The sequence below is a fragment of the Tyto alba genome, unplaced genomic scaffold (genome assembly GCF_018691265.1).
Source record: "Tyto alba isolate M040663 unplaced genomic scaffold, T.alba_DEE_v4.0 Super-Scaffold_38, whole genome shotgun sequence".
Lineage (NCBI taxonomy): Eukaryota > Metazoa > Chordata > Aves > Strigiformes > Tytonidae > Tyto > Tyto alba.
Genome location: NW_024881313.1, coordinates 41,336,580 through 41,363,021, shown reverse-complemented (window position 1 = coordinate 41,363,021; position 26,442 = coordinate 41,336,580). Strand labels below are relative to the sequence as shown.

General features: G+C 56.0%; 2 protein-coding genes across 6 annotated transcripts; both read left to right on the top strand.

Moving 5' to 3' along the window:
* The first annotated feature begins 5,438 nt into the window (after positions 1–5,438).
* LOC116964988 (zinc finger protein 282-like) lies at positions 5,439–12,900 on the top strand. Of its 5 annotated transcripts, XM_042801649.1 has the most exons (6): positions 5,439–5,506; positions 5,549–6,068; positions 7,580–7,675; positions 8,678–8,794; positions 8,959–9,072; positions 11,129–12,900. In XM_042801649.1, exons 1-6 carry the CDS (start codon positions 5,471–5,473, stop codon positions 12,142–12,144), a joined length of 1,899 nt encoding a protein of 632 aa, XP_042657583.1. In that variant the 5' UTR covers positions 5,439–5,470; the 3' UTR covers positions 12,145–12,900. The 5 variants fall into 5 exon arrangements, with proteins under 5 accessions (XP_042657583.1, XP_042657586.1, XP_042657585.1 ...); XM_042801652.1 differs by having other exon boundaries at positions 5,498–6,044; positions 8,681–8,794; XM_042801651.1 differs by having other exon boundaries at positions 5,498–6,044.
* Positions 12,901–21,318: 8,418 nt separating this feature from the next.
* LOC116964989 (zinc finger protein 484-like) lies at positions 21,319–25,785 on the top strand. Its single transcript, XM_042802183.1, has 3 exons — positions 21,319–21,684; positions 24,604–24,718; positions 24,942–25,785. The coding sequence occupies exons 1-3, from the start codon at positions 21,319–21,321 to the stop codon at positions 25,469–25,471; spliced, it is 1,011 nt and encodes a 336-aa protein (XP_042658117.1). The 3' UTR covers positions 25,472–25,785.
* The last annotated feature ends 657 nt before the right edge of the window (positions 25,786–26,442 follow it).

The window sequence follows — 26,442 nt, the reverse complement described above, 5'->3', positions numbered from 1 at the left end:
CCCCTTCCCCCAGCCCAGGGGGCTCCCAGCCCCGTCCAACCTGGCCTGGAACCCTTCCAGGGAGGGGGCACCCACAGCTCCTCCGGGCACCCAGGGCCACTGAACCTGTTTCCAGGTCCGTTGTCACCTGCGCTGCCGTCAGGCAGGAGCCCTCCCACGCCCGCTTCAGCCCGGCCACTTCGGGCTTTAATTTCATTGCTCCCGACGTGTCGGAGTAGGTCTGTGTGTGGTGAGCCCCTCGCGGTGCATGTTTGGTTTTTTTTTTTGGTTTTTTTTTTTTTTTTTTTCCCCGAATAAGAAACCTGTGAGGGCAGAGGGTTCTGCGTTTTGCCACTTCTCAGTGCTCTGTGGCCGTTCGTGGGCATAAAGCAGCAAACAGGGACCAGTTTTTCTCTGCTGTTGGGCTGTTGGGCGGGCTGAAGGAGTCTCCTGGCCGTTGGCAGTACGGGGCGTCTGATACCCAGACGAGCAGTTTGGGTCTTCTCCGATAAGCAGGTAAACTAATCAGTTCTCCAGTGGTTTCCTACCAACTCCGGTTAAACTGCTTCTTTGTTTTACACTTTTACTACTTAGACTGTGAGCCTTCAAGGCAGGGAACTTGTTTCTGTCTGTTTGTAAAATCCCAGTTAAATTTGCAGCAGTAGATACTTGATTTTTAATAACAGTGACATTAAACTTGAGCAGATTAAAGCTGTGAAGTTCTAAGTGCTTCTTTTTTTGGCCTTTTTTTTTTTAAATCATTTTACCTGACAATAAGTGGCAGTTTGTACTGTCGTCGCTTACGGATGGAGAGACAAAAGTCTACCTTGAAACAGAAAAAATAATTGAGTGGGTTTTCATTGTTTTTTTCTTTTTTTTTTTTTTGATATTGTGGTAGAACCTGAGCAGGATAATTGATTTCCCTGTGTGTATCTGAGATCCAAACGGGCCGTGAATGGTAAGGATATCTAAAAATAGGGTGTAAGTAAGCTCATGGTACAATTCCCGTCCTGCAGGCTGAGCACATCGATCCTGCTGCCAGCAGAGAGTTTTCGGCAACCGCAGCGTTGCAGTCGTTGCGGGTCGGGCCCGGCCGAGCCCAGAAGAGCTGGCTGTGTTCTGGGACGAAGATGGGAAGGGCTGGCCACACAGAGCCGCAGAGGGGCACTTGCCACCGATTCCCCGGTGACCAGAACATCCCGGATCTTAGCCAGGGTCGCTTCAGCAGCACTCCTAGATTATTCTGCACACGCACAACTACAGGAGCCTTTTCTGGGCTGTTTCTGTGTCTTGAGAAAGGACAAAGGCAGGAAACATCAAAGTCCTGCCACGTTGCCATCTCTCCTCCCTGCTGCGCTATCGTTGTGTGTGTTCCAGTGCTGACCTCCTACCACTTCATTATTATTAGACTTTTGGGTTTTAACCATTAGTTAAAAGACAATTAAGAAGCTGAATGGCCTCTGATGCTGTGTTCACAGCTGAGAGGCGTCTCTGGAGCCGCAGCTGCTGGAACTGGTGTTCAGATAGCGAAAAGACGGGCGTTTCAGGCACGTGAGCTGGGGAGGGTTAGGCCATCTCAGCAGCACTCCCCTTTTTCACTGGGAGATTTCATATGTTAACCGCTGTCTGCGCAACAGAAGCACTTGGTGTGCTCCATGTTTCATCACTTCTTGATGCTGCCGTTTATAATCCAGCTGAAGCAGTATTTTGCACAGTGAGTCATAGTTTCCGTATCCTAGCCCAACTCCCCTGTATTTCCGAGACAAATATGTATTTTTATAACAAATTTCAGAGCTATTTTGAGATTCGTGCTGCTTCAGTTGCAAAAATTCAGCCCAGAATCCAAGAAGAAATGTCACTTGACAGAGAAATGCGCTGCTTTTCCAAGACTAAGAAGAGGAATCCTCCCCCTGCACGGATAATGTGATGCTTACAGGAAAGAGCAGCAGCAAGAGTAGGGGGGAAGGAGGGAATTTTGTGTGAGCACAAGGTCTACACCCGCCCTGCAATGCACCGTGGAGTCGCTCCACCTTCCATGAACAAGCGCTGGGCTTTTGTCACCCTTGGGTGACGCTTCTCAGCGTGCAACTTTTTCCCGACTTTCTGTCACTTGGGCTCTCTGGCTTAGCTGGAGTGGGACAGCAGCCTCCACTGCAAAGCCAGATATATAAGCTGAGATACTCTTCACAAAAGAAGGCAAAGTCATGCACGGAAAAAGAGAGAGGAAAAAAAATAAACTGACCCAGGTGCACTCAGGACAGCAATGTCTTATTGGATTCTCAAGTTCTGACAAATGCGAACTATTTCCCTCAAGAGCAGCTCGGGCTTCTGTTTGTTCATTTTGCAAGTACTTGCCGTTGTTAGAGCAACTCTGTGCTTTTGTAATTGCTTTATGACTTCAGATTTTTGTTTATAAAAGCCTCTCTGTGTCTTGCCAAGCAGAGGTAGGGATCCTTTGCAGCCCGTGGGACGCTGCATTTCCGAGAGGTACGCCGGCTCTCCCGCACCCATTACGTAAGGATCAAACTCGAGACAAGAACACCGCATGGGAGCGCAGAGAAGCCACGCTCGGGCAGCCTGGCTCTCCCCAAGAGGACCCGAGCCAGGTACCTGTCACAATACGTGTCACCTAACACCCTTGTCAGGCGCTTCAAGCCCCTTTCTGTCCCTTCCTGGGATGGGCCTGATCCTTTCTGAGCACGGGAGGGGAATTCTGCCCCAGCCACCCTTAGCGCGGGCCCGTGGAGCATCCCAGCGGAATGTCCCCAGGAGCAGCACGAGCCCACCAGCCTCCCGTGGCCCAGGAGCAGGTTCCCGGTGGCCGTGGGGCACCCAGGCAAGAGTTAAAGGCGGCAGGTAAGCGCAGCGCGTCGTCCCGCAGGTCGGACACCCGGTTCCTGCGGCGTGACTCCACGCCATCCCGAGACCTGCCCGCAGCGAGAACGCGCTCAGCAGCCACACCGTCATGTTAGCAAGCGAACGGTGAGCTTCGTGGTTCTGGTCACCCCTTAGGGTGAGGGGGGGGGGGGGGGGGCCCCCCGTTTCGCACAGCTGGTGGCCAGACAGTTCAGCAAATGCGCCGGATGAGGAGGATGAGGCGAGGCGGGGAGCCCGAGTAGACTGCGGGTCGCACAGCGGCTGTCAGCTCATGGAGGGGAGGGCGGGGGTGTCACCCAACCTAGGTGGAGGTGGCTCTGGGGGGGGGAACACCCGCGGTGGAGATCCAGATGCTTCCGGACGACCTGAATTTACTGAATTTCCCCGTGGAGGGCGTACGCTGTGCACAAGACCCAACGAAGGCTTCCAACCCCTTCAGCTTTGTGTTCGCTTGCGCAACGTGCCCGAGACGTGAGCTGCTGCTGGTGCTGGTGGGGACCAGGAGGGCTGGGGGGGGGGCTGCGGTTGGGGCCATGAGGAGGGTGACCTCCCCGGGGAGCTCCCCCCCCAGCACGTCGGCGGAGCAGCACCCCACAAACCGCGGCCCAGGGCCAGGCTGCACCCCACGGCGGTCCCACCACCCGACCCCAGGGCCACGGCGGCACCGGGAGCCACGGCGGCACCGGGAGCCACGGCGTGGTGAAGCACAGAGACCCCGGCATGGTGGGCCAGGATGGGCCCTCACGGCTCCGAGGGGATCCTGAGCCCCCAGCGCTCCGAGGGGATCCTGCACCCTCACAGCTCCGAGGGGATCCTGCACCCTCACGGCTCCATGGGGATCCTGCACCCTCACGGCTCCGTGGGGATCCTGAGCCCCCAGTGCTCCGAGGGGATCCTGCACCCTCACGGCTCCGAGGGGATCCTGAGCCCCCAGCGCTCCGAGGGGATCCTGCACCCTCACAGCTCCGAGGGGATCCTGAGCCCCCAGTGCTCCGAGGGGATCCTGCACCCTCACGGCTCCGTGGGGATCCTGCACCCTCACAGCTCCGAGGGGATCCTGAGCCCCCAGCGCTCCGAGGGGATCCTGCACCCTCACAGCTCCAATGGGATCCTGAGCCCCCAGTGCTCCAAGGGGATCCTGAGCCCCCAGCGCTCCGAGGGGATCCTGCACCCTCACGGCTCCAAGGGGATCCTGAGCCCCCAGTGCTCCAAGGGGATCCTGAGCCCCCAGCGCTCCGAGGGGATCCTGCACCCTCACAGCTCCGAGGGGATCCTGCACCCTCACGGCTCCGAGGGGATCCTGAGCCCCCAGCGCTCCGAGGGGATCCTGATCCCTCGTGGCTCCGAGGATCCTGTGCCCCCATAGCTCTCAGGAGCTGCTGGTCCCTCACGGCTCTGAGAGGATCCACGATCCCTCCCAGCTCCGAAACTATCCCAGATCTCTCCTGGCTCTGAGGGGACCCTGATCCCTCCCAGCTCGGAGGATCCCTGATCCTTCCCACCTCTGAGAGGGTCCCCAATCCCTCCTAGCTCTGAGGGGACCCCGACCCTCCCACCTCTGAGAGGATCCCCTTTCCCTCCTAGCTCTGAGGGGACCCCACTCTGCACTAAGAGGGTCCCTGCCCCCCCCAGCTCTGTGGGGACCCCAACCCACACTAAGAGGATCTCCGCTCCCACCCCGGCTCAGCGGGGACCCATCTGCACTAAGAGAACCCCGGTCTCCCCCAGCTCTGAGGGGACCTCAACCCCCTCCGGCTTTGAAGGGACCCCAATCCACACTGAGAGGGTCCCTGCTCCCCCCCTGGCTCTGAGGGGATCCCGATCCGCACTGAGAGGATCCCCCCCCCCCCAACTCCAACGGGACCCCGCTCCCTCCCAACTCTGAGGGGACCCCGATCCACACTGAAGGGACCCCAATCCGCACTGAGAGGATCCCCACTGCCCCCCCCATCTCCAAGGGGACCCCGATCCGCACTGAGAGAACCCCCACCGCCCTCCTGGCTCCGCAGGGACCCCGCTCTGCACTGAGAGGACCCCCACCGCTCCCCCAGCCCCGAGGGGACCCCGATCCTCACTGAGAGGATCCCCAGTCCCTCCCAGCTCTGAGAGAACCCCCAGTTTTTCCTGGCTCCGAGAGGATGCCCGGTCTCTCCCACCTCCGAGGGGCCCCCCACTGCCCTCGCAGCTCCAAGGGGCCCCCCTCCTTCCCGGCTCCAGGGGGACCCCGATCTGCATTGAGGGGACCCCGATCCGCACTGAGAGGACCCCCACCTCCCCCCCAGCTCCGAGGGGACCCCGATCCGCACTGAGAAGACCCCCACCTCCCCCCCAGCTCCGAGGGGACCCCGATCCGCATTGAGGGGACCCCGATCTGCATTGAGGGCACCCCGATCCGCACTGAGAGGACCGCCCTCACCCCCCACAGCTCCGAGGGGACCCCCCCCTCTCCCCGTTCCGCCCCCCCCCCCCCCCCCCCCCCCTTTCCCGCGCACTTCCGGCCCCGCGCTCCCCGCCCCGGGCCCTCCCGCTGGGGGGCGCCGCAGTGCGCGGCGCGGGGCGGGGCGGAGCGGCGGCGGCGGCGGCGGCGGCCCCGGGAGCGGCGGCGGTGGCGGCCATGGCCGGGCCCCGGTCCGGTCGGGCGGAGGCGGTGGCGGCCATGGCCGGGCCCCGGTCCGGTCGGGCGGAGGCGGAGGCGGTGGCGGCGCGGTTGCTCCGCCTGGAAGCCCGCCTGGCGCGGGCGGAGCGGCAGCTGCGGGCCGCGCTGGCTCTGCGCGGCCGCCTCCAGGCGTTGGAGCGGCGGCTGGAGAGCGGCGGGGCGGCCCGGCGGGCGGCGGCCGGGCGAGGGGCGGCCGGCGGCGGCCGGGAAGCGGCGCGGCCCCGGGCACGGCGGGTGCCGGTGGGGCTGGAGGACGTGTGGGTGCAGTTCAGCGAGCGGGAGTGGCGGGCGCTGCGCGGGTGGCAGCGGGCCCTGCACCGCGCCGTGCTGAGGAGCAACTGCCCCACGCTGCTGTCCGGCGGGAAGGGCCCCGGCGAGCGGCCGCAGCGGGAGGGGGCGGGCGGGCAGCGGGCCCCCGCCGCCCCTCGCCCCCCGGCCCCCGCCGAACCGGAGGCGCCGCGGCGGGACGCGCAGGCCCCGGCGGAAGGTGGGAACGGGCCGTGCGGCGGTGGGAGCTGCGAGGACGGGAGCGGTGACCCGGCGGAGACCGGCACCGGTGAGTGGCCTCGGGACATTGGCGACGCGGAGCGCCGAAACCCCACCGGCCGGGGGCGCTTTTTGGGGGGGAGGCACCCGCCGCGTTGAGCATCTGCTCCCCGCCCGCCTTACCGGGACGCCGCCTCAGACCCCCGCCCTCCCCGCTCCCGCCCGCCCCGCCGCCGGCAGCCGCAGGTGTCGGAGCCGCGGGCCCCTCTCAGCTGGCCGGGTCCCCTCTCAGCTGGCCCGGTCCCCTCTCAGCTGGCCGGGTCCCCTCTCAGCTGGCCCGGGCCCCTCGCAGCTGGCCGGGGCCCCTCTCAGCTGGCCCGGGCCCCTCTCAGCTGGCCCGGTCCCCTCGCAGCTGGCCCGGGCCCCTCTCAGCTGGCCGGGTCCCCTCTCAGCTGGCCCGGTCCCCTCGCAGCTGGCCCGGGTCCCCTCTCAGCTGGCCGGGTCCCCTCTCAGCTGGCCCGGGCCCCTCTCAGCTGGCCCGGGCCCCTCTCAGCTGGCCCGGTCCCCTCGCAGCTGGCCCGGTCCCCTCTCAGCTGGCCGGGCCCCCTCGCAGCTGGCCCGGTCCCCCTCTCAGCTGGCCCGGGTCCCCTCTCAGCTGGCCCGGGCCCCTCTCAGCTGGCCCCGGTCCCCTCTCAGCTGGCCGGGTCCCCTCTCAGCTGGCCGGGTCCCCTCTCAGCTGGCCGGGTCCCCTCTCAGCTGGCCGGTGCCCCTCTCAGCTGGCCGGTGCCCCTCTCAGCTGGCCCGGTCCCCTCTCAGCTGGCCCGGTCCCCTCTCAGCTGGCCCGGGCCCCTCGCAGCTGGCCGGGTCCCCTCTCAGCTGGCCCGGTCCCCTCTCAGCTGGCCCGGGCCCGCAGTGCCGAGCTGGGCCACCGCCGGGTTTCCCGGGCCACCGGTTGGCTCCCGGGAGCGTTTCCTATTCCCCGTGCACACGGGCGCGCCGGGGAATTGGGTTTACACTCGTGCGAAGCGTTCCTCCGATTCACTGGTTGCGTTACGGAGGTATAAAAGTAACGTGTGGAGCATTAGCCCATCCGTTTTTCCTTATTTATTTCATAGACTTTTTCTTTTTTTTTTTTTTCAGTCAGTTTCATTCGTAACTCTCGCTGTTTTTCTGAAGGGTCAGAGGTGCTGTGCGCTTTACCGAGAGTGACTGAAAAGGGAATGGCCTAACTCTGGCAGAGCCAAAAGGGAAACAAAACTTGAGAAGGAGAATTCAAGTGGCACTCTCCCCTCCCCGGGCCACGTAGAGCGTGTTTTCACTGCTAATGGGTGCTGCAACAAAATGGACATTACAATTGCACGCAAATTTTGTGTGTTTCTGAGGCTCAAACATCTGCTGAGGGGTTGGTGACGAATATTTTAGGTCTGTTTAAGAGACTTTGATCAGCGAGACCTAGAACTGAAATGAAGTGAGGTTTCCTCTAGAATGTGAGCTAGAACAGAGCTGCTGTGCCTGGGGTGGGATGAGAGTTTTAATTTATTTTGTGTATGGAATTAAAATACCATTTGTTCCTATTAACAGAAGACAGCATAATCCATATTAAGCAAGAGGAAGAGTTGTACGCTGCAGATCAGCAGGAGGAGGAGGCTGGAGAAGCTCCCGAAGAGCCCTGCCCAGGTGAGTAACTGCTTACCTCGGAGGGAAAATGAAACAGAGGGATTAATTTCCAGGGTTGTGGGGTTTTTTGTTTTTTTTTTTTCACCTCTTCTCACATATTCCAAATCTTTTATAAAAAGCTCACAAGTTTGGAACAGACTTGCCACCAATCCTGACGGGTAAGGGCGGGTATTTCGTCGTTCCCTTCCCACGGCCGTTTTGGAGTTTGCAGAACGTGTGGCTGGTTTTCACCCAAGCGGTGCGGTGTGGAACAGGAAACGTTTCATTCTCCCTTAAATTCCTCACGTCGACGGCTCCAAGCTGGTTAAATGTCTAGTGCGAAGTGGGCCAGCAGTCGCTTTTTGGGGCCAGTGGGTTACGCTGGAGGAGGCGGAGGTCTCGGGGGTCCGTGGTTGGAGCCGCCGGCTGCTCCGGGCTGCGGCTGCGTGGAGGCAGGACGGGGTGCCCTGCGCTGGCTCCAGGGGGATCGGAGCGGCCGCGGCAGCTCCTCGGCTCCACGTCCCCTGCAGCCTTCCCACACGGGGTCTCGGTGTCCGACCTCCTGCATATCCAGAGGCCTCGGCTTGTTTTTTTTTCCCTCCTCCCTTCTCTTCTGTGGTTTTTCTGCGTACACGGGCGAGCGCAACGACTCCTTGGCAGTGCTGTTGCTGTACGGGGAAGCTGCGCAGCCCAGGGACCTGTTTCTTGCCTTCTCACTTGGTGGTACCTCTTTGCGTGACAAATAAACCATTCTGCTTTGGAGCTTGGCTGCCCTTACTCTTTACGAAGGGTTAGCAGCTCTACCTGTCAGCTCCGCTGTCATTTTACTTGGCTTGCAGTGTACGTAGCAAACCGGGACTTTTAGACCTTTCCGTCGGGTTTCATTAAGAAACTGAGCTTACGGGAGCTTGGCGCGGGGGAAAACAAAAAAAAAAAAAAAAACAAAACAAGGGCAGCGTTCACCGCTGTGAAATCCTGAGTTTACGCAGCTACGATGCGCTTGTCGTGAATCTTCTCCTTTAGCAGAGCAAGCGTTTTGTGAGCCCGAGGCTTCAAGTGAGGCCAAGCCAGGCAGAGAAGCGTGTGCCGGGGGGCTGCCAGGCGCAGAGGGCGAGGACCTCCCGAGAGACCCTGCTGCAGGTGAGGATTCCCTGGCAAAAACGCCCGCTGCAGGAATTGCCCCGTCTCTTCTTCCCCGGGGGGCTTTGTCTGCACGTTTCTTGTCTTTATGAACTCACAAATCTTCCCTGCTTTGCGTCTTTCTCCAGTGTTTCTCAATTGTGTAAATTCTCCCCAATGAGCAGGGTTTCAGACTTACGCCACTGACGTTGTGTCGTGGATTAAACAAGAGGAGGAGCCGCGATGCCCTGAACGACAAGACTTAGAGAAAGAAGAAATCTCTACAGGTCCGAGTACAGGTCAGTGATGGATTTCAGCTGAGATTTCTGGGACAGTAAACCTAATTTGGAGTGGTTTTTATACTATATTAAATGTTACGACCTTATTATGTAAGCCATGAAAGAACCGGAACAAACCTCAGTCTGCTAGTAATATTTGTCCACAAAAATTTAACGCTCAGCTGGCCTAAAGCTGTCATAGGCGCTGTCTTGGGTTTGTTTAGGCAAGCACAGTGGTGTGTGCTCAGGCTTTACAGACCAAGTTAGTCCTTCCATCTGGCTCAGTGGGGTCTAAACCGGGTACTGGTGAACCCCTGGCTTTGCGTTCCCAAGCAGGAGAGCTGTCCTGCAGCAACAGAGGAGGCAGCTTTAATGCAAAACAGTTCCAGGATGTGCTGTCGGGAGGCGTGTGCGCTGACACTCATTTGGAGGAGCGTTTGCGCAGAGCGCACTCGGAGTGGATCATGCTTGGGGTGGAGTTAACAGAGGGAGATTCATCTTTGGATCAAGGCTTAACCTCAGGGGATGGGTGTGCAAATTTGGGTGGGGATATTAATTATTCTCCTGGGCCACAGCCCAGGACCACTCGGTGTAGCTCTGAAGTGGATAACTGAGGTGGGGGCTGCAGAGGAATGTTTGTGTAGAAATCCGTTGGTAGTCTGGAATTCCTTCACTTCATGCAAGTTATTTAAACCCTCACGGCACGGCACGTGATGAAGGTACTTTAGAGTAAACCAAGGGATAAACTCCCAGTATGCCGATAACTGTGGGAACTGCCGGCGTGAATGATTTTGCCCCAACAAAAAAGGTCATCCAGAATATTGCCCGGGGACAAGGGTGGATGGGCTCCACCCAACTCCTTCCCAAGGGAGACCTGTTCCCACTGCTCCGAGGGAGCTCACGAGGTGGGCTTCCCCGCCGACTCAGTCTGCTCCAGACCTTCCAGCCTGTGCTCACATACAGCCCAGAGTTACTGGGGTGAGAGGACAAGCTCCTCAGGTGGATAGTGTAGAGCAACCGGTGCCTTTTACGTTCACTCTTTATCTTGGCCTGTGGTAACATGTTTGTGTGCTGATATCCCAGTAGGCAGAGAAATGAGAGCTCAGGATGGTTGTGCAGTGCAGATGACTGGCCTCAGCTGGTTGACGCCGATGAAAGACCCGTGGTCCTTTGTGATGCTCAGTGGAGTCTCCCCGTAGCAACTCACGGATGTGGGAAGGGTCACAGGTCTTACGGGACAGAAAAATCAGGGAGCGTCAGAAAGCTGGGCTGAAGAGCATTGGTGGAAGTGATCTGGAAGGTGAAACGCTGGATATTTGTCGCAGGAAACAGTAATTACGGAAAGAGGGAATTTGCAGGTCAGCAGAACAGTTTTGTCCAATGGCAAATCTAGAGCCGTGCCTAAGTAGCTCAGGTGTCAGGTGCCTTTTTGGGTTGGTTTCTCAGGAGTCGTAGATGTTTTCCGGGGAAAACACGTCTAGGGAAGAGGCAGTCTGACTGAGGGCTCTCCGTCTGGGCGTGCCTCTGCGTCGAGCCGGAGCTGGGTGCCCGCCTGGGGATCACCTCCAAGGTGCGAGAGCTCCCTGCGCTCTGCACTGCTCCGAGCTCTCTGATCGAAGACACGGCGGGAGCCCGGCCCGCAGGGACCAGGGTCCGGGAGCCGGAGGGGGAGGGAGCGCCCACGCTGCCTCGCCCAGCTGGTGCCGGCGCCTCCGCTCGGACCCCTGGGGCCCTGGGCGCTCGGAGGAGCGCGCGGAGAGCAGCCGGCAGCACTGGGGTGGTGTCGGCGTCCGCTCTGCTGGACCTCACGCTTCAGGCAGCTGAGCGAGAGGGTGAAGAGGAAACATTATTGTTTGTGGAGAGTTTTAAAAAAAAAAAAAAAAAAAATGGCAGAGAGCTCTTCTGTTTTCCTGGAGGTTTTGTTTCAGTGGAACGCTGGTGCTTGCTCTCCCCCTCAGTATTAAAACCTCCCGTCTTATTTACTTTGTCTGTGCGTTAGCGTGACACGGCTGTAGGCTTGGAGGGATACTCTTAAGGGTCTTCCCTAACTGAAAGACTCTAACATCTTCTGTTTCAGTGCACAATGAAAACACAAAGAGGGACCCTCCCGCAGATTGCTTTGAAAACACGGTGTGTGACTCGGAGGTACCAGGAAGATGTGGAGAGAAGTTTTCCAAGCATCCTAGCCCTGGAGTGACGTGGGACAGTCAGTGGAATTCAGAAATGATGGAAACAAACACCCCTGGGATTGGCCTTGGGAGCGACGCTCAGTACGACCGAGGGTTTGGTGAGCACTTAGATTTCTTCAGTAGTCAGGAAAACAGTGTCGGAAAGAGACCGTGCACGTACAGCAAATGTGAGAGAAACTCCAGCCAGCAGGAACATCCTCCGACTCCCCAGGGGGCCCGGGAAGGGGAGGTGTTTCCAGGCCCCACGTGTGAGAAGAACCTCAACGAAAGGGTGTTCCACCTGCTGCACTCGCAGCCGTGCGCCCCGGCTGAGAAAGACCCCGGGCAGGGGGCTGCTCCTGCCTCCTGCGAGGCGCCGGAGCGCGGGCAGAACCCTGAGGGTGGGACCAGGCTTCGTGACCACGGCGGCCTCGACGGAGAGGAGCAGCCGACTGCGGAAAGCGAGGAGAGCTTCCTCGCAGAACACCCGTTAGCCAGCCCCTGCTGGGACCACCCGCAGGACAGGTCGGAGGGCTGCGGCAAGTGCAGGCAGCACTTGGTGCCCAGGGGCAGCCCGGCAAGCCAGCAGCCGAGCCACGTCAGGGGCAAGTCCTACATTTGCAGCGACTGTGGGAAAAGCTTCGTTTGCCATTCGTGGCTCGTTAGACACCAGATGACTCACACGGGAGAGAGGCCGTACAAGTGCTCCGAGTGTGACAAAAGCTACAGGAGAAAGGATTATCTCCTAAACCACCAGCGCCGGCACTCGGGAGAGGGGCTCTTCCAGTGCCCCCTCTGCAGGAAGAGATTTGTGCTCAGGAGGAGTTTCATGAAGCATCAGGAAAGTCACATGCAAGAAACACACATGACGTTGGCCGGTTGGCCCTGCACAGAGATCAGGGGGTCTGTAATGCACTCCATATAGAAAATCCCGTCCTGCCGGGGGCTTCGCAGCCCCCTGGGCTGTCACCCTGGCTGAGCAGGGGGCAGGGCCGTGGCAGGATCCCCCAGCTCTGTGCGGGACCGTGGTGGGAGGAGGCGGCTGTCAAAGGGCCGTCCTGAGCCCCCTCCCAGGCAAAAGGGAGAAGGTTGGGGGGTTATTTTCCACAGACCGTGTTGAAATGGTCTGTGGAGCTGTTTCACAGCTTTCGCCGGTGCCTGTAGCTGTTGGGGACGTGTGGGAGCTGTGTAGTCTGCGCTGCTCAGAGGTACAGGTGGCCACGAATCCACATGGGAGAGAAATCGCATCGATGCGGAACAATTCGTGATGCTTCAGGTTGGAGAATATCTGAAATGTTATCCCTGGGCTGCTGAGGGTCCGGAGTCCAGGGACCGGCCTGAAAACGAGTGAGTTAAAGTTACTAATTGTCCACTAAACCAGTGAAACAGCGTCGGAAAACAGCCGCTTGTGTGGAACGCTTTGAGAGGGGAAGCGCTGATCCTGGGGCCGTTGGGAAGAAGACGCTGCAGGAGGTGGCAGCGAGACGGAGGGGAGCAGAGCCTGGGGGGCAGCTTGTTCCCGCAGTTAAATCGCGGAGCTCCCGGGGCTCCGCGCTGCTGAACCCCGAGGGAGGGTTCCTGAGGGCTGGGGTCGTCGCCTGGGGCTGTAAAATGACTGGGGGGCCTGGAAGGTGGTTTGCGTTTCGCGTAGCATTAAAGTTCCGTCGCGCTTCCTCTAAAAGGCTGTTACGGATCTTCTGTGTGTCCCGGCCCGCTCGGAAGAGGGGGACGAGGGACTTGGACTGGGAAATCCCCGGCGGAGCGGGCACCGGCGAGCCAGGGCTCAGAGTCCAGACATTGATTTACTTCCCACACTGCACCCGTGGGATACAGGGGAACTGGCCGAGCGTGCAACGTCATGGCAAGCGATCTAGTATGGCTTGGTTACCCAATGGTAATAAGGAAAAAAAGAGGGAGAGAGAAATGGGTAGAAATAGAGATCGCCGGTGCGGGTCCCTGCGTTGGTCCCGTCCCAGTTCCTCAGGGATGTGTCCGTCCTCTTCACTTCTTCGCCTCCTCCTCTCTGCCTCCCTTTTTTCACTCCCCCTCACTTTACACAGACCTTCCTTGGGTCCTCCCCCCGGGCAGCCCACAGACCGAGGTATCCCTCCTGTGGGGAGGGGTGAGGTGCTTCCAGGGATGAGGTAATTACCCGCTCTTGTTAATTTTTGGTAGCATATTCAGGGGTGTCGGCTTTCCTATGCCTTTTGCGGCTAACGAAGCAAGGGTCGCTCACGGCACAGACGGCCCTCGAGACTTCACAGGCTGCACCAAAGCGGAACCACCGTGTCCCCCCAGGGCCCCCAGCCCCGTCCTGGGCTGTTCTGGCCGCCGTGCCGGCTCCAGCCTCCACATTAGTCGCCCCGGCACTCGAGTTCCGTTCCTTGTGAGCGTCTGAGAGATTCCTCCGCTCCCCCCGTCCCTTCCCTCTTGCTCCGGCTGTTTTTCTCACCGGTGCGGGTTCCGAGGGCGGGCCTGCCGCTGTTGCCTGGCCGTATCCGGGGCTTTCCTTTTCCACCGTGCCCTGAGGGTTCCCGCGGCGGGGCAGGGAGCTCAGGGATGTTCCCTCGGGTGCCTCCGAGCTTCTCGCAGGCCAAGCAACCATCGGAGTGACGTGGGTGTGTTGGGGGCCCCCCCCCCCCCGGCTGCAAGTCACTCGGGCGCGTTCGCAGCCCTCCGCGCCGACCTCCCGTGGCGTTCCCACGTCCCAGCCCCTCGCCCAAGCCGCTGCTCCCGGTGAAGCCGGAGGGGCCCGGCCGGCTTTGCAGGGCGCAGAGCGGCGCCCAGAGCCCCACGGCGAGCAGGCACAGAGCGAAGAGAGGAAAAGGAGCCCAAGAACCATCTCCCTCCAATAACGCCTCTGCACCGGGCGTCCCCTCCGCCCCGCCGGATTCAACGAGCGCGGCCGGCAGGCGCCGGCAGCGGGGAGCTCCGGTGGGTGCGCTCGGTCCTGGGGGTGACGGACGTCGGTCCTCTCCGCTGGCTGACCCATCAGCGACGCCGAGGCAGCGAGTGCCTTCCAAATCAGGTTGTAGCGTCAGCCCGAAAAGCGCGACGAGCCAGCCGGCGGCAGGGGAGGAGGACAGAGCATCGTCCCCCTTCCAGGGACACCCGCGGCTCCAGCTCCTCCCGTGAGCCCTACCCTGGCTTCCATACCCCGAGGGGGGAGATGCCCACGCGGCGTGGGCGGCTGTGCCTCCCGCTTTTCTGCGGCTGGAGCTTCACCTCCGCGCCGGGGTCGCGACACCGGAGGCGGCGTCCCGGCGCGCTCCCCGCCGGACAAGGCCCAGGTGCCGGCGAGGGGGCCTGGAACACAAGAACTCGCGAATCCGATCGCAGCAGCGGATGTGAAATAAGAGGAGAAGTCGGGGTGGGAAGCGATACGGCGTCCTCAGGGGTTGTTGCAGCAGGCTTCACCTCTGGGATAACAGGTTCCCTCTGGTTCCTTGGCCCAGTCATCCGCTGTGAATCTCTAGGATTCAGGAGGACGTCCTCGCCTAGGCGTGTAGAATTGCGCGCACACATTTTGCAGGCATCAAAGGCGGCGTGTGTTTGCTCGGTCCCGGGCCAAACGACCCTACTCTCACTTAATGTCTGCAGAGGGTGCACTAGGAGCGCCAGGTGCCGGGTAAAAGTTCTCCAGCACCCTAAAAATCCCAAAGAGGTCTGTGGCTGTTTTGCTGTGGCTGGCACAGGGAGTTGCTGGACTGTATTTGGTATTTTTCTGACCTGTCCGTACCAAGCTATTCCCCCAAATTGTACGGCAGTACTAGGGCCCCGTACTTTCTTTGGATTAATTGCCCAGCCTCGGTCCTGTAAGACCTTTGCTTCATTCTCCACTAAATGGATAATGAATAATTTGTTATATACTTGGCCAGTTACGTATCCAGTTTGTACGTTCTGGGAAATGAATAAATGTCTGGACTTTGAGACTTGTCTCACCATTGTCCTCTCTGCCGGGGATTTATGAATGTAAGTCGCTCATTCTGAGCGGGACGTGACATTAAAATTGGTGTCATGGACAGGATCCCCTCGACGTTGGAAAGTCCTAAGAGAGAGCGATTCTCCGTCCGATGACCGTGGGCAGGGAGGACGGGGAAGTGGCCCCTCGGCTACCGGCTGGATGCGGTTCGAGCAGTGACAAGCAGTGGCTGCCCGGGAAATGTCGGTGCTTGGCTGCTCCCCTGCTCTCGAGAAACTGAAGGAGTGCGAGGCTCGTCCTGCTCCTCCAGGAGTGGTCTGGGCCCACGATAATTGGTGTAATCCTGAAGCAGTGGCAAGCCGAATCGCCACCCTGGCGAGGGAGCGGAGGTCGTGCCAGGCAAAGGAAGAGCTGTAGCGTGCGCTGTAATAGGGGAACACTGACCGCAGCCCAGAAAGATGAACACTTGAACAGGCAAGCAGAGGGGGAGACAAGCTAAATCCTTGCAAGATCTGGTAAAAGCTCTCCAGGATCAGTTGGCTGAGGAATGTAACGTTACTGGAAAAAAAAAAAAAAAAAAAAAAAAAGTGAAGTCCTTGCAAGAGCAAAATGAAATTTTGCAAAGCCAGTTAGCTGCTGAGCGCAACACCACTCAGCGGCTCCACACAGCTCTGTCGGACGCCCTGGACCGGGAAAAAACGTTATGGTCTGAATTAGAGGAGAATGAACAAGAAAACTGCAGCTGGGCAGATCTTGGGTTTGTTCTGGGTAGTGAACTGGGAGTTACGGGTCTGATAAAATTGGCTGATGGACCCTTGTACCTGACAAAAGAGTTAGAAATGAACTGAAAAATCTTTTACCCCAAAAACGAGGGGGCAACCTTGAAACCATTGATTAAAACGGAGACCACCGATGACCAGAGCGGAGGAGCTCTGCGGGTCGCCGTGCGGATGGTACCGTACCCGGCAGCTGAGCTTGCAGCAGGTCAGGAGAAACACAGCAGGTGGGCTCAGGAAACTGAGACTGGATACGTAAGGAGGGCACCCTTACCTGGTGGGGACTGAATCTTGTTATCGGAAGGTGAGGTCCAGGGCTGCTGGGGGCCAGGGATTTTCCTAATTACTGACGACCCAAGAGAGCCGTGGTCGTTAACGAGCTGCCTGTTGGGCAGGAGGAATGGAGCCCTCGGAGAGGGGGGATCCAGTATGTCTTGAGACCCCAAGCATAAATCATTTGACCAAGAGTCTCCAGAAAGCTGCTTGTCCCCAATTAGAGCATGACGAGCATTTAGTGCTGCAGCAGCCTTCCCCAGTGCCGTTAATTGCTGTTAATTGCTAACCCAAATAGAATGAGTCCCCTGATTCGGGGCCTGCCTGACTCTTTGAAACTATATGCTGTACAACTACAAGACTGTTTGCAGGACGTATTAACCCCACAAAAAGGGGAGACGGGCATGAGGGGGAGGACCCATGACCTTGGGAGAGGTAGCTCAAGAGTTAATAAACTATGGCTGGAGAATGGGCCTTACCTGGGGAACGGGACAGAGGATTCCCCAAGATTTCATAGACTTATACCTACTACGGCCTTAGAAAAGTTCATCTGAGCGTGGAAAAAAAAAAAGGAACCCCAATGTGGTTAATGTCCTGGTTCCCTGATCTGAGTCTGTGGGTGAAGAAGTTACTGAGCATGATAATAATCGCCTTACTTGCTTTTGTATGTGTATCTGTAGTAATACAGTGGTTTTTGGAAATGTCATTCTGCATTCGGGAGGTAAAGTGATGAAAAATGAGACTTATATAAGAGAAACTACAGTGAAGTTCCTTTTCTATAGTCTTAATGGGAATTGTAGCCTGTACAAATGTTTCTAATCAAGTACAGGGACCACTAATCACTGGCTCTATTGTGTAAGCCTGAAACTTTGTATGAACAATGCACGCATGCCTTGCTGACAGCTACACCTCTGAAGAGAAGCTAAAAGGCTGGATGATTGCCTGAGAGGCGTGAAGTCAGCAGCCGGGGACGGGGGACCTCAACCACCAGCTCAGTTTAGGACCAAGAAGGTGTGCCCACCCCTCACCCTTTGAATTTGTGCAGAAGAATTAGCAAGGCACCGTAACTTCAAATCAGACACGTTGTTAACCAGAGAGGGACAAAGTGATGGGTAACTACCCCGTGGTCGTTACGGCAGCGGCGCGCTCATGTCGTTTGAAGCGTACAAAGCCGTCGAGGTTCTTCGGTGCGGCGTGCCGGTTCCGTGCCGTCACCACCGAGCGCCCGTCCCTGCGCAGACATGGCATAAATAACTCCCTCGGCTCTGCGTGGGAGGTGGGCTCTGGCACACCGGGTACCAAACCCTGTTTGAGGGACAGCACTTTTGTTGACCCCGAGGGGCCGGTGCTGGCAGCCTTGCCCGCACCCAAGGGAGCAGCAGCCCGACCTGCTGCTCGGGGACTGCGTCGGCTCCTCTCCCACAGTTGGGCAGCAAGTGCCACAGCGGGGCAACGCCACTGCAAAGAGCTGTTCTTGGAGTAGGAGGAAAAGGAGGGTGGAAGCTGAGGAGTGGCGTTTGGTAATAAGCGTTTAGTTTCGAGCTGCGCATCGTAATCAGGTTTCTTAGAAAATTCTTTTTTGGTACTGAAATGGGTGCTGCTGCTTTCCAAGAGACACCCTTCTGCTCTCCTTTAGGATGCATCCTGAGAAACACTGGAATAAAATTGGAGGAGATCTCCTAACTAAAATAAGCTGAAGTGGTATTGTAATCATTGGTGACGACAATATCAGTTGGAGGATAGTGAAAAATGGCCTGAAAATGGACCTTTAAAATGTAATACTATATTGCAATTAACATTGTTTTGTCAGAGAACTGAGAAGTAGGATGAAGTCGCATATGTTGATTTGGTTTTTGTTTAAGATGTGGCCATGAAACTCGTGAGAAACATAGCTTGTTGATGGATGACGCTGATGGAATGTGTGCGTTGGGAGAACATGCTAATGGAGAAAGGCTGAACCATGTGGCTGGAGAATGACTGTAGATTATAGAGAACTGAATAAAGTCACTCCCCAATACTTGGGCTTACGGTCCCAGACATGGTTACTCTTTTAGAAAGAATCAGCAAAAATTTGCAGCCCTAGAAGCTGCTGACAGCCCTTGCTAATGCTTTCTTTTCAATAGCTATTGCTTCAGAAAGCCAAGAGCAGTTTGCCTTCACCCGGCAACAAAAGCAATTTACTGTCCAAGCATTGCCTCGGGGATACACACGCAGTCCCTCCATTTGCCACCAAATGTTGGCAGCTGATGCAGCACCAGGCCCTGGTACCGTGAGAGTTCACCATTGTAATGATGATTTATTGATTATGTCAGAGTCACAACAAGAAGTTGAAGCAGCTGTTGAATTGCTGAGTGTGCATAGCAGGACCGAGGCTGGGCAATTAATCCAAAGAAAGTACGGGGCCCTAGTACTGCCGTACAATTTGGGGGAATAGCTTGGTACGGACAGATCAGAAAAATACCAAATACGGTCCAGCAAGCAGGCCAGCAATTCCCTGTGCCAGCCACAGGATTGAGGGGGAGTGAAAAAAGGGAGGCAGAGAGGAGGAGGCGAAGAAGTGAAGAGGACGGACACATCCCTGAGGAACTGGGACGGGACCAACGCAGGGACCCGCACCGGCGATCTCTATTTCTACCCATTTCTCTCTCCCTCTTTTTTTCCTTATTACCATTGGGTAACCAAGCCATACTAGATCGCTTGCCATGACGTTGCACGCTCGGCCAGTTCCCCTGTATCCCACGGGTGCAGTGTGGGAAGTAAATCAATGTCTGGACTCTGAGCCCTGGCTCGCCGGTGCCCGCTCCGCCGGGGATTTCCCAGTCCAAGTCCCTCGTCCCCCTCTTCCGAGCGGGCCGGGACACACAGAAGATCCGTAACAGCCTTTTAGAGGAAGCGCGACGGAACTTTAATGCTACGCGAAACGCAAACCACCTTCCAGGCCCCCCAGTCATTTTACAGCCCCAGGCGACGACCCCAGCCCTCAGGAACCCTCCCTCGGGGTTCAGCAGCGCGGAGCCCCGGGAGCTCCGCGATTTAACTGCGGGAACAAGCTGCCCCCCAGGCTCTGCTCCCCTCCGTCTCGCTGCCACCTCCTGCAGCGTCTTCTTCCCAACGGCCCCAGGATCAGCGCTTCCCCTCTCAAAGCGTTCCACACAAGCGGCTGTTTTCCGACGCTGTTTCACTGGTTTAGTGGACAATTAGTAACTTTAACTCACTCGTTTTCAGGCCGGTCCCTGGACTCCGGACCCTCAGCAGCCCGGGGATAACATTTCAGATATTCTCCAACCTGAAGCATCACGAATTGTTCCGCATCGATGCGATTTCTCTCCCTTGTCTCCCTCTTCTTTGTGAGATGCAACAGGGCTCCTTCGCTGTCAAGACGGTTGTGACAAATTTTGTTAAAAAGCCTGTTTTTTCCACGCATGTTTCTCCCTGTGTTTTGTCCGGGTGCTGCTCTGGCTGGAAATCTCTTATTTAAATGATTTTTTTTTTTAATGCAACGCCTCGCGTTATTCTACTGGGGGCGGAGGGCAGAGAAGCCAGAGGAGAATCCGGCCCCGCCGCCCCCCGGAGCCCCGCTCTCCGCGGAAATCTTTGCTTTAGGAAGGGTGGGAGTCACCGACACGGGCGAAGGGGAGGGGGGGGTCCTGCCGGGGCTCCCCGGCGGCAGCGCGGCTCGTCCCGGGTTTTGGGGGATCCCCGAAACGCTCCGCCATCCCGGCCCCCAGCCCCGCCGCCGCGCCGCCGTTGCCATGACAACCGCCGCCTCCCCTCCCTCGTGACGTCACGTTTGCCTCTTCCAATCGGCGCACCCGCTCTTTCCGTGCGCCGGCCAATGGGAAGGGACGCTTCTTCCAGGCCCCGCCTCCCCGGAGGCGGTGCCGCCGGCGGTCGTGGCGATTGGCTGCGGCGGGTGGGCGGGGCCCAATAGGCGGCTGGCCAATAGCGAGGGGAAGCAGGGCTGCCCCCCTGCCCCCGCCTGATTGGCTGTTTCCGCGGGGCGGGGCGCGGGAAGATGGCGGAGGCGCACGTGTGGTGAGGAACGGGGAGACCGGGACCGGGACCGAGACCGAGACCGGGACCGGGACCGAGACCGAGACCGCAAGACCGGGACCGAGACCGGGACCGAGACCGAGACCGCAAGACCGGGCCAGGGACCGAGGCCGCAAGACTGGGACCGGGACCGGGCGGAACGGCACGGCCGCCCGAACGGGCTTGGCGAGTCACCGGGGCCCCTGTTCCTCCGGGGTCACTTTAACGGCGCTCGGGGAAATAACGACACCCGCGGCCCCACCGGACCCCCGTGCGCGGGAAGGGGCAGAGCGTGGGGCCGAGCTGGGGGGACCCCCGGGGGTGGAGGGGGTGGGGGGCCCGGTTTCCTGCCCCGGCCCTTTCCCTTCCCGCCTTCCCCCCGCCGTTCCCTCCGTCGCCCTTTCCAATCGACGCCTCTCGGTGCTTTGTCTCTTTTTCTAGTGTTCTGTCCCCAAAATCTCCCCGGCTGACATCCCCGCGAGCCACAGCCGTGGGGCAGCGCTTGTTGAGGCCCCACCTATAAACCCACCTTTATTTTTGTTTTGGTTTTGTTTTGTTTTGGTTTTGGTTTTGGTTTGGTTTTGGTTTTGGTTTGGTTTTGGTTTGGTTTGGTTTGGTTTTGGTTTGGTTTTTTTTGTGTTTTTTTGTTCGTTCGTTTTTGTTTTGTTTTTTTTTGAAGTTATTTGACTATCGCGCCTTTGCGATACCCGTGAGGAGCTTCGCCGCGGAGCGTGGCAGGCTTCCTCCCCGAAACGCAAACCAGCGAAGTGCTCACCCCCCGCACACAGAGCAGAAGTTGCTTCCGACGTAAATCTGCCTAGTGACGGCCCGTTTAAGCTGATTTTAAAGATTTTAGCCTCCCAGATTGCACCCGCGTGCTTGGACGCTGTGGAAGAGGGACCCGGCTCCCCCGCTCCCCGCGCCGCGGATCAGCTCCGCACCGTGTTTCGCTTCCTCCTGACCTCAGCTCTTGCTGTCTTTCAAAACCATGGGTTTTTCCGGAGAAGTTTAGGCCCATTTAATACCAAAGTAGAAACTCTTTAAACCCTCCTCCTGGCGCGTCGTTTCTGGATTTGTTCCCGTTTCCCATTTTACAATGGTTTATTGCTCGGCGCTGAACTGTCAGAATGCCACCAGCGGCGTGTACAAGAACAGCGCTGTTACGTTCTACGGCTTTCCTCTGCAAAATAAACCCCTCTTGAAGCAGTGGATTCACAACATGGGCCGGGACATGGGAACACCTTCCAAGTATCAGCGACTGTGTTCAAAGCATTTTGAGGACAATTCTTTTGTCATTGACCCCTTGAAAATCAGAAAAAACAGACGTCTGCTGAAAGAAGCCGTTCCCAAAAAATTCATTCTGGATGACGATGGAAACTGGCTCGTTGGCACACCTCAGAGTTTCTGTGGTGGGAGGAGTGCTAAAACTCGAAAACGGATCCGGAATCCTGAGCACTCAAGGGTAATTAAGGTGTTTGCTATTATATGCCCCTTAAATGAAGATTTTCCTGTAAAGCACCTCAAGGAAGCGGCAATCCGTGACACGTGCTATGGAGCAGTAGCTGCAGCAGGTTTCATTTTTCTCCCTCATTTTTCGTTTCGTTTTTCTCCTCCCTCAGAGGGTGAAGGTGTCACTGGGAGGTCGGTGACTGGGGAATTTAAAGGCATCTTGGTGCTCGAGTTCCAATTTTCTGCCGAAACGTTAGGGAGAAAAACCTGCTCTTTGCTGGCAGTGCAGTCCCGCTTTGTGCTGGAAGACGGACTCGCTCCCTGCAGACCTGCACCGGTGCACGACCATCCTCAGGCGTGGAAAAATTTCTTTTAGAGTGACTGAGATGATTTGTCAGTGGCACGGTGCCCACGGTGTGGGTGTTTGGTGAGGCAGAGGCTTAACTTCTGCTCAACCTTCTCCCCTGTGTATTTAATTTGGATTGCAATCCCATCTAGTGACAGATTAATGAAACTTAATTATTTCTCTTGGCAGCAGATTTGTACAATTGAGTTTTACGTGATGCAAGCTGCAGAACGTCTGAACCGGTGAGATGTGCGTTAGATTGAAAGGCAAATTAAAGCATATTCAAAGGCAAGCACGTACAAACGCGGTGCTCTCTGGACGCAGAGTACAGCCACAGAGTAGGTACATTGCAAAATAATGCAGGCTTCATCTCTCGGTATTCGTAGGGCTGAATTATTCGCTTGTGTTAACTTTTTGTTATTAGGGAAGAACTCTCACAGCCCGATCTGGCAGACTGTGGCTCAGGGCTTATTTAAAATACACACTGGGATATTTTCTGGTTTTCAGTGAGAGGAAGAGCCAAATTCCCTGATGGGGCTGGGGACCGATGGTGACCACAGATAATTTTTTTTTTTTTTTTTTTTTACATCTGATTTTTGACCCAGTTGTTATTAAAAATACTTTTTTTTTTCAGTTGAGTCACGTTATCTTTTGAAGTAATTTTACCCATTCTGAGCTGCGTGCAGAAATAACAGCAGAAGACTCGTATACCAAGTCCTTAATCGTTAGGCTGGTTGTACTAACGGGGGCGTTGCTAGAAACATCTGGCTGGTGACCGCGTGTTTCACACTGTTTGAAAAAGGCCTTTCCAGGGTGTAGGGCTCGCCAAGGGCACTGGCCGTTGACCACTTTGTTTCAGGTCCCTGAGATATTTGATAATGCTGCGGCCCGTGAGGGGAAGGGCTCGGAAGACTGGCAGAAGGAATTTTACAAGAAATTGATAAAGGGGAATTATGAATCTTCAGGCACGTTGGGGAAAGGTGAGTTTTCTCGTTCTCGCTGAAGGGGAACAGGGCCGTGCTGTGTCTGGCCCGGCTCCTGCCTAACAGTCACTCCTCACATCCCTTCATTTCTGCTGAATGAACCTTTAGATAATTCTGAATCTTTGTGAGAGACAATAAGCTCCTCAAGCTTTATCTTTACAGACGGAAGGGCAGTCGCCCCCGCACCGCCTCCACGGCTGCGGGGCGCGCGGTCGGCGTGATACGGGCACAGTGAGGGTCTCCCCTGGGGCGGGGGGTGTGGGGTCTCTGGCCGTGCCCCCGGTAACGCGCGTGCGAACTGAAACGAGGGACTCGGGGGGGTGGAGGAGGTTTCGATACACGAGCTCCGGAGCTGCGGTGTCATACGGTGTCGTGAACCCCGTGGACGTGGTGGTTATAGTTGGGAGGACTTTCATCATCCCCAAATCCTGAGGTATGTTGGGTTTTGTGATTCGGTAAAGGGGATTGAACTATTCTGATGCAGGAATAGTTAAATAACACGAATGATGCCCAAGGAAATGAAGAAGTCTTATTGATTTAGTTTTAAGTGCCCAACTACACATTTGCTTGGAGTCGTTTTTTTAAATTTGAAGATCTGTGCCTGCACTGGCTCTTCAGCTTTCAGGTAATTCCTTCAATTAATAGAAGAGCCGGCTATAATTAGGAGCTAAGTGTGCTTTTACTTGTCCTCGGGACTGGAGGAACAGAAGTGCTGTGAACCCCAGGAGCCTCAGTTGTCACACGCTCTAGTTTGCGCTTTGTGACACTTCAGTTTAAGAAACGCTGATTTAGCCTAACCTCATTCTGTTGCTGCTTCTGCACTTTCCAGTTTGAAATTACATGAAATAATGAGACAATGTAATTCCACTTTTTTTTTTTTAATTCTTTACCTGCCTTCTGTTTTTTACAGTAGAAAAGCTAGAGTCTGCAGACAGCTGCCTCTATTTTTTTTTTGTACAGCTCTGATCTGTTAAAAAAGTATGTGCTGTGCATTGCATGAGGAGGGATTAGCTGGGGGAAAATAAGTTCATGTATCAGAAAGGCGGTTAGGACTGAATCAGAACACAGCACCAGGCAGCTGAGTTACGCTTCTGTGGCTGCGGTCAATTTGAGATCTTCCACCTCTGAACATTTTAACTTTTTAACCTTTCGGATATAATTTCTGGAATATTTTAAAAATTGGAAGACAAATGCTGCTCGCCCGCTTCCCAGCCGCCCTCTAGATGCCAGAGCAGCTGCATCTGCTGTTCCCTCCTCGCTGGACGCTTCCCTGAAGTAAAAAAGGCAGTGGGTTGTGCAGGTATTTGCTAGAAAAGAGCATCACAGAGTCTTTTCTTACAGTTCTAGGAACACCTAGAAAAGCGTTGTTCTTTGAGAAAGCAGAAGGCAGTATTTTTCATGTAAATTAACAAAAATGAGTCATGTCACAAAACAAGGGCAGAAGTGAACGTGAGGGGCTCAGAGGGGTGAAGTGAACAGGCTGGCAGAGCTATCCGGCACCGGTCTTTGTGCAACGTATCCTTTGTCTACATCAACACAATTAAAGTAGGTTAGGAAATATCCTTGTAATAACGGGGGAAAAATCAGAAGGAAAAAATAGCAGTCACTTCTGTGTTCTGTTCCTTGTGCAGACTGCCCTGTTCCCAAAAGCAGCACGCAGGCGAGAGAAGCGCTGCACGTCAAGGAGAAAAGGGAGATTCCTGCAAGGCTCAGCGCGGGTGTGTGTGGCCTGAGACTCCTCCAAAATTAAACTGGCAAGACGTTGAAACTGCACAGGCCGGGGGAGTTATGGGGGGGGGTTCTAGTGCATCCCTGCTTTTTTACCCAAATCTTGGTTTCTTTGTGCGGATGTAGCCACGGTGAGTCAGGAATTGTTATTCTTTGGAGATTTATGTTTCATCACATCAGATAAAGGGAACGTTTGGAATCTTTTTGTTCCAGGCTCCGGTGGTACCGTCGTCGAATCCAAATTGCAGAGTCACACAAAACATGTGGAAAATACAGAACTGCGCAGATCATTCTCAGGAGGATCCCAAGACTCAAGTCACCAAATTTCAGATAAGGGGGTAACATCTGGGAGTCATCAGAATTTGGCAGCAGATCAGGCAAATCCAACGGGAAACCGAAAAGATAACTCTCTTGAGGAAGAAGAACCTGATAAATTCGGAGAGATCCTTCTGCATCAGCAGCCCCATACAAGAGAAAGACTGTATCTGTGTGCAGAATGTCAGAAGACTTTTAAATTCAAAATTGGACTTCTAAAACATAAGCAGATTCACACCAAAAACAATTGGGGGTCATCGTACATATGCACAGACTGCGGCAACAACTTTGGTTGCTACGGGGACTTGGTTCACCACCAGAGAACTCAGATGGGGGAGAGGCCCTACAAGTGCACGGAATGTGAAACCAGTTATGTGGAAAAACCGAGGTTCACTGATCACCTGCAAACTCCTAACGTGTACGTGTAATCACTGTGCCCAAAGCTTTCCTGGGATAGGTTTGTCCATTTGGTTACCAAAAAAAAAAAATCTCTCTCCATCCAGAGATGGTGGCTTATAGTCATACATTGATTATAAGGGAAGCTTTAGCATAAAACAGTTTTACTAAACTGAATCGAGTTCAAACACGAAAAGCATCTGGTTGGTGCCAGCTTAATAGTCATTGATTAGGACCTGATTTTAATTAGTGGCTAGATGATTCATATCTGGGAGGAGGAATTGTATAGAGCAGTGCTGACTGTACCAAAAACATTATTAAAAAACTTCTGGTGCACTGAACAGCACGTGCTAGAGAATGTCTGTATTAATGCAGAAGAATGCCGTAAGTTTTTTCAAGTGTGAGAATACCGAGAGAATGTCACGATTGGAACAGGTTTGCCCGCAGAGCTGTAAGCAGGAAACGGAGCTTCTGAGAGTGTAGGGGAAGGTGGATGGTTGGGTTTGAAATAAAAATAGCAACCAAAAAAAACCAAAAATTTCAGCAGTTACAGTCGTAGGACAGCAGCGGTGGCAGCGAAAGCACTGTCACAGGGAAATAATGGCCAGAACTGGTTGCTTCAAACATCTGTTTACTGGAGGTGAGATGCCAGTTGAATTTTCTGAGGTTCTGGGAAGGAGTGTGGGGATATTCTTAACGTGTGTGCAAAGTACAGGTAACGTCGCAAGCTAAAAAAGCAGCAGGGACAAGATCAGCAGCTGGGGGGGGGGGAGGACAGCGTTTGTGGATCACGCATCTTCTCTCCACAGGCTGGTGATATTCAGCACTTTTGCTTATTCCGGTTGAGTGCAAAGGTCTAAAAGGTGGTGGTAGCTGCAGCTGGAGCCTGTGCTTTGCAGCCAGCCCGGGGGTGCAGTTGATGTCCTCGGCGTCCCGTGAGGAACAGCAGAGCAAAGGGCTGGTGCTGTGCTGGAGTTGGGTCGCTTCTGAAGGGGACTGGGGG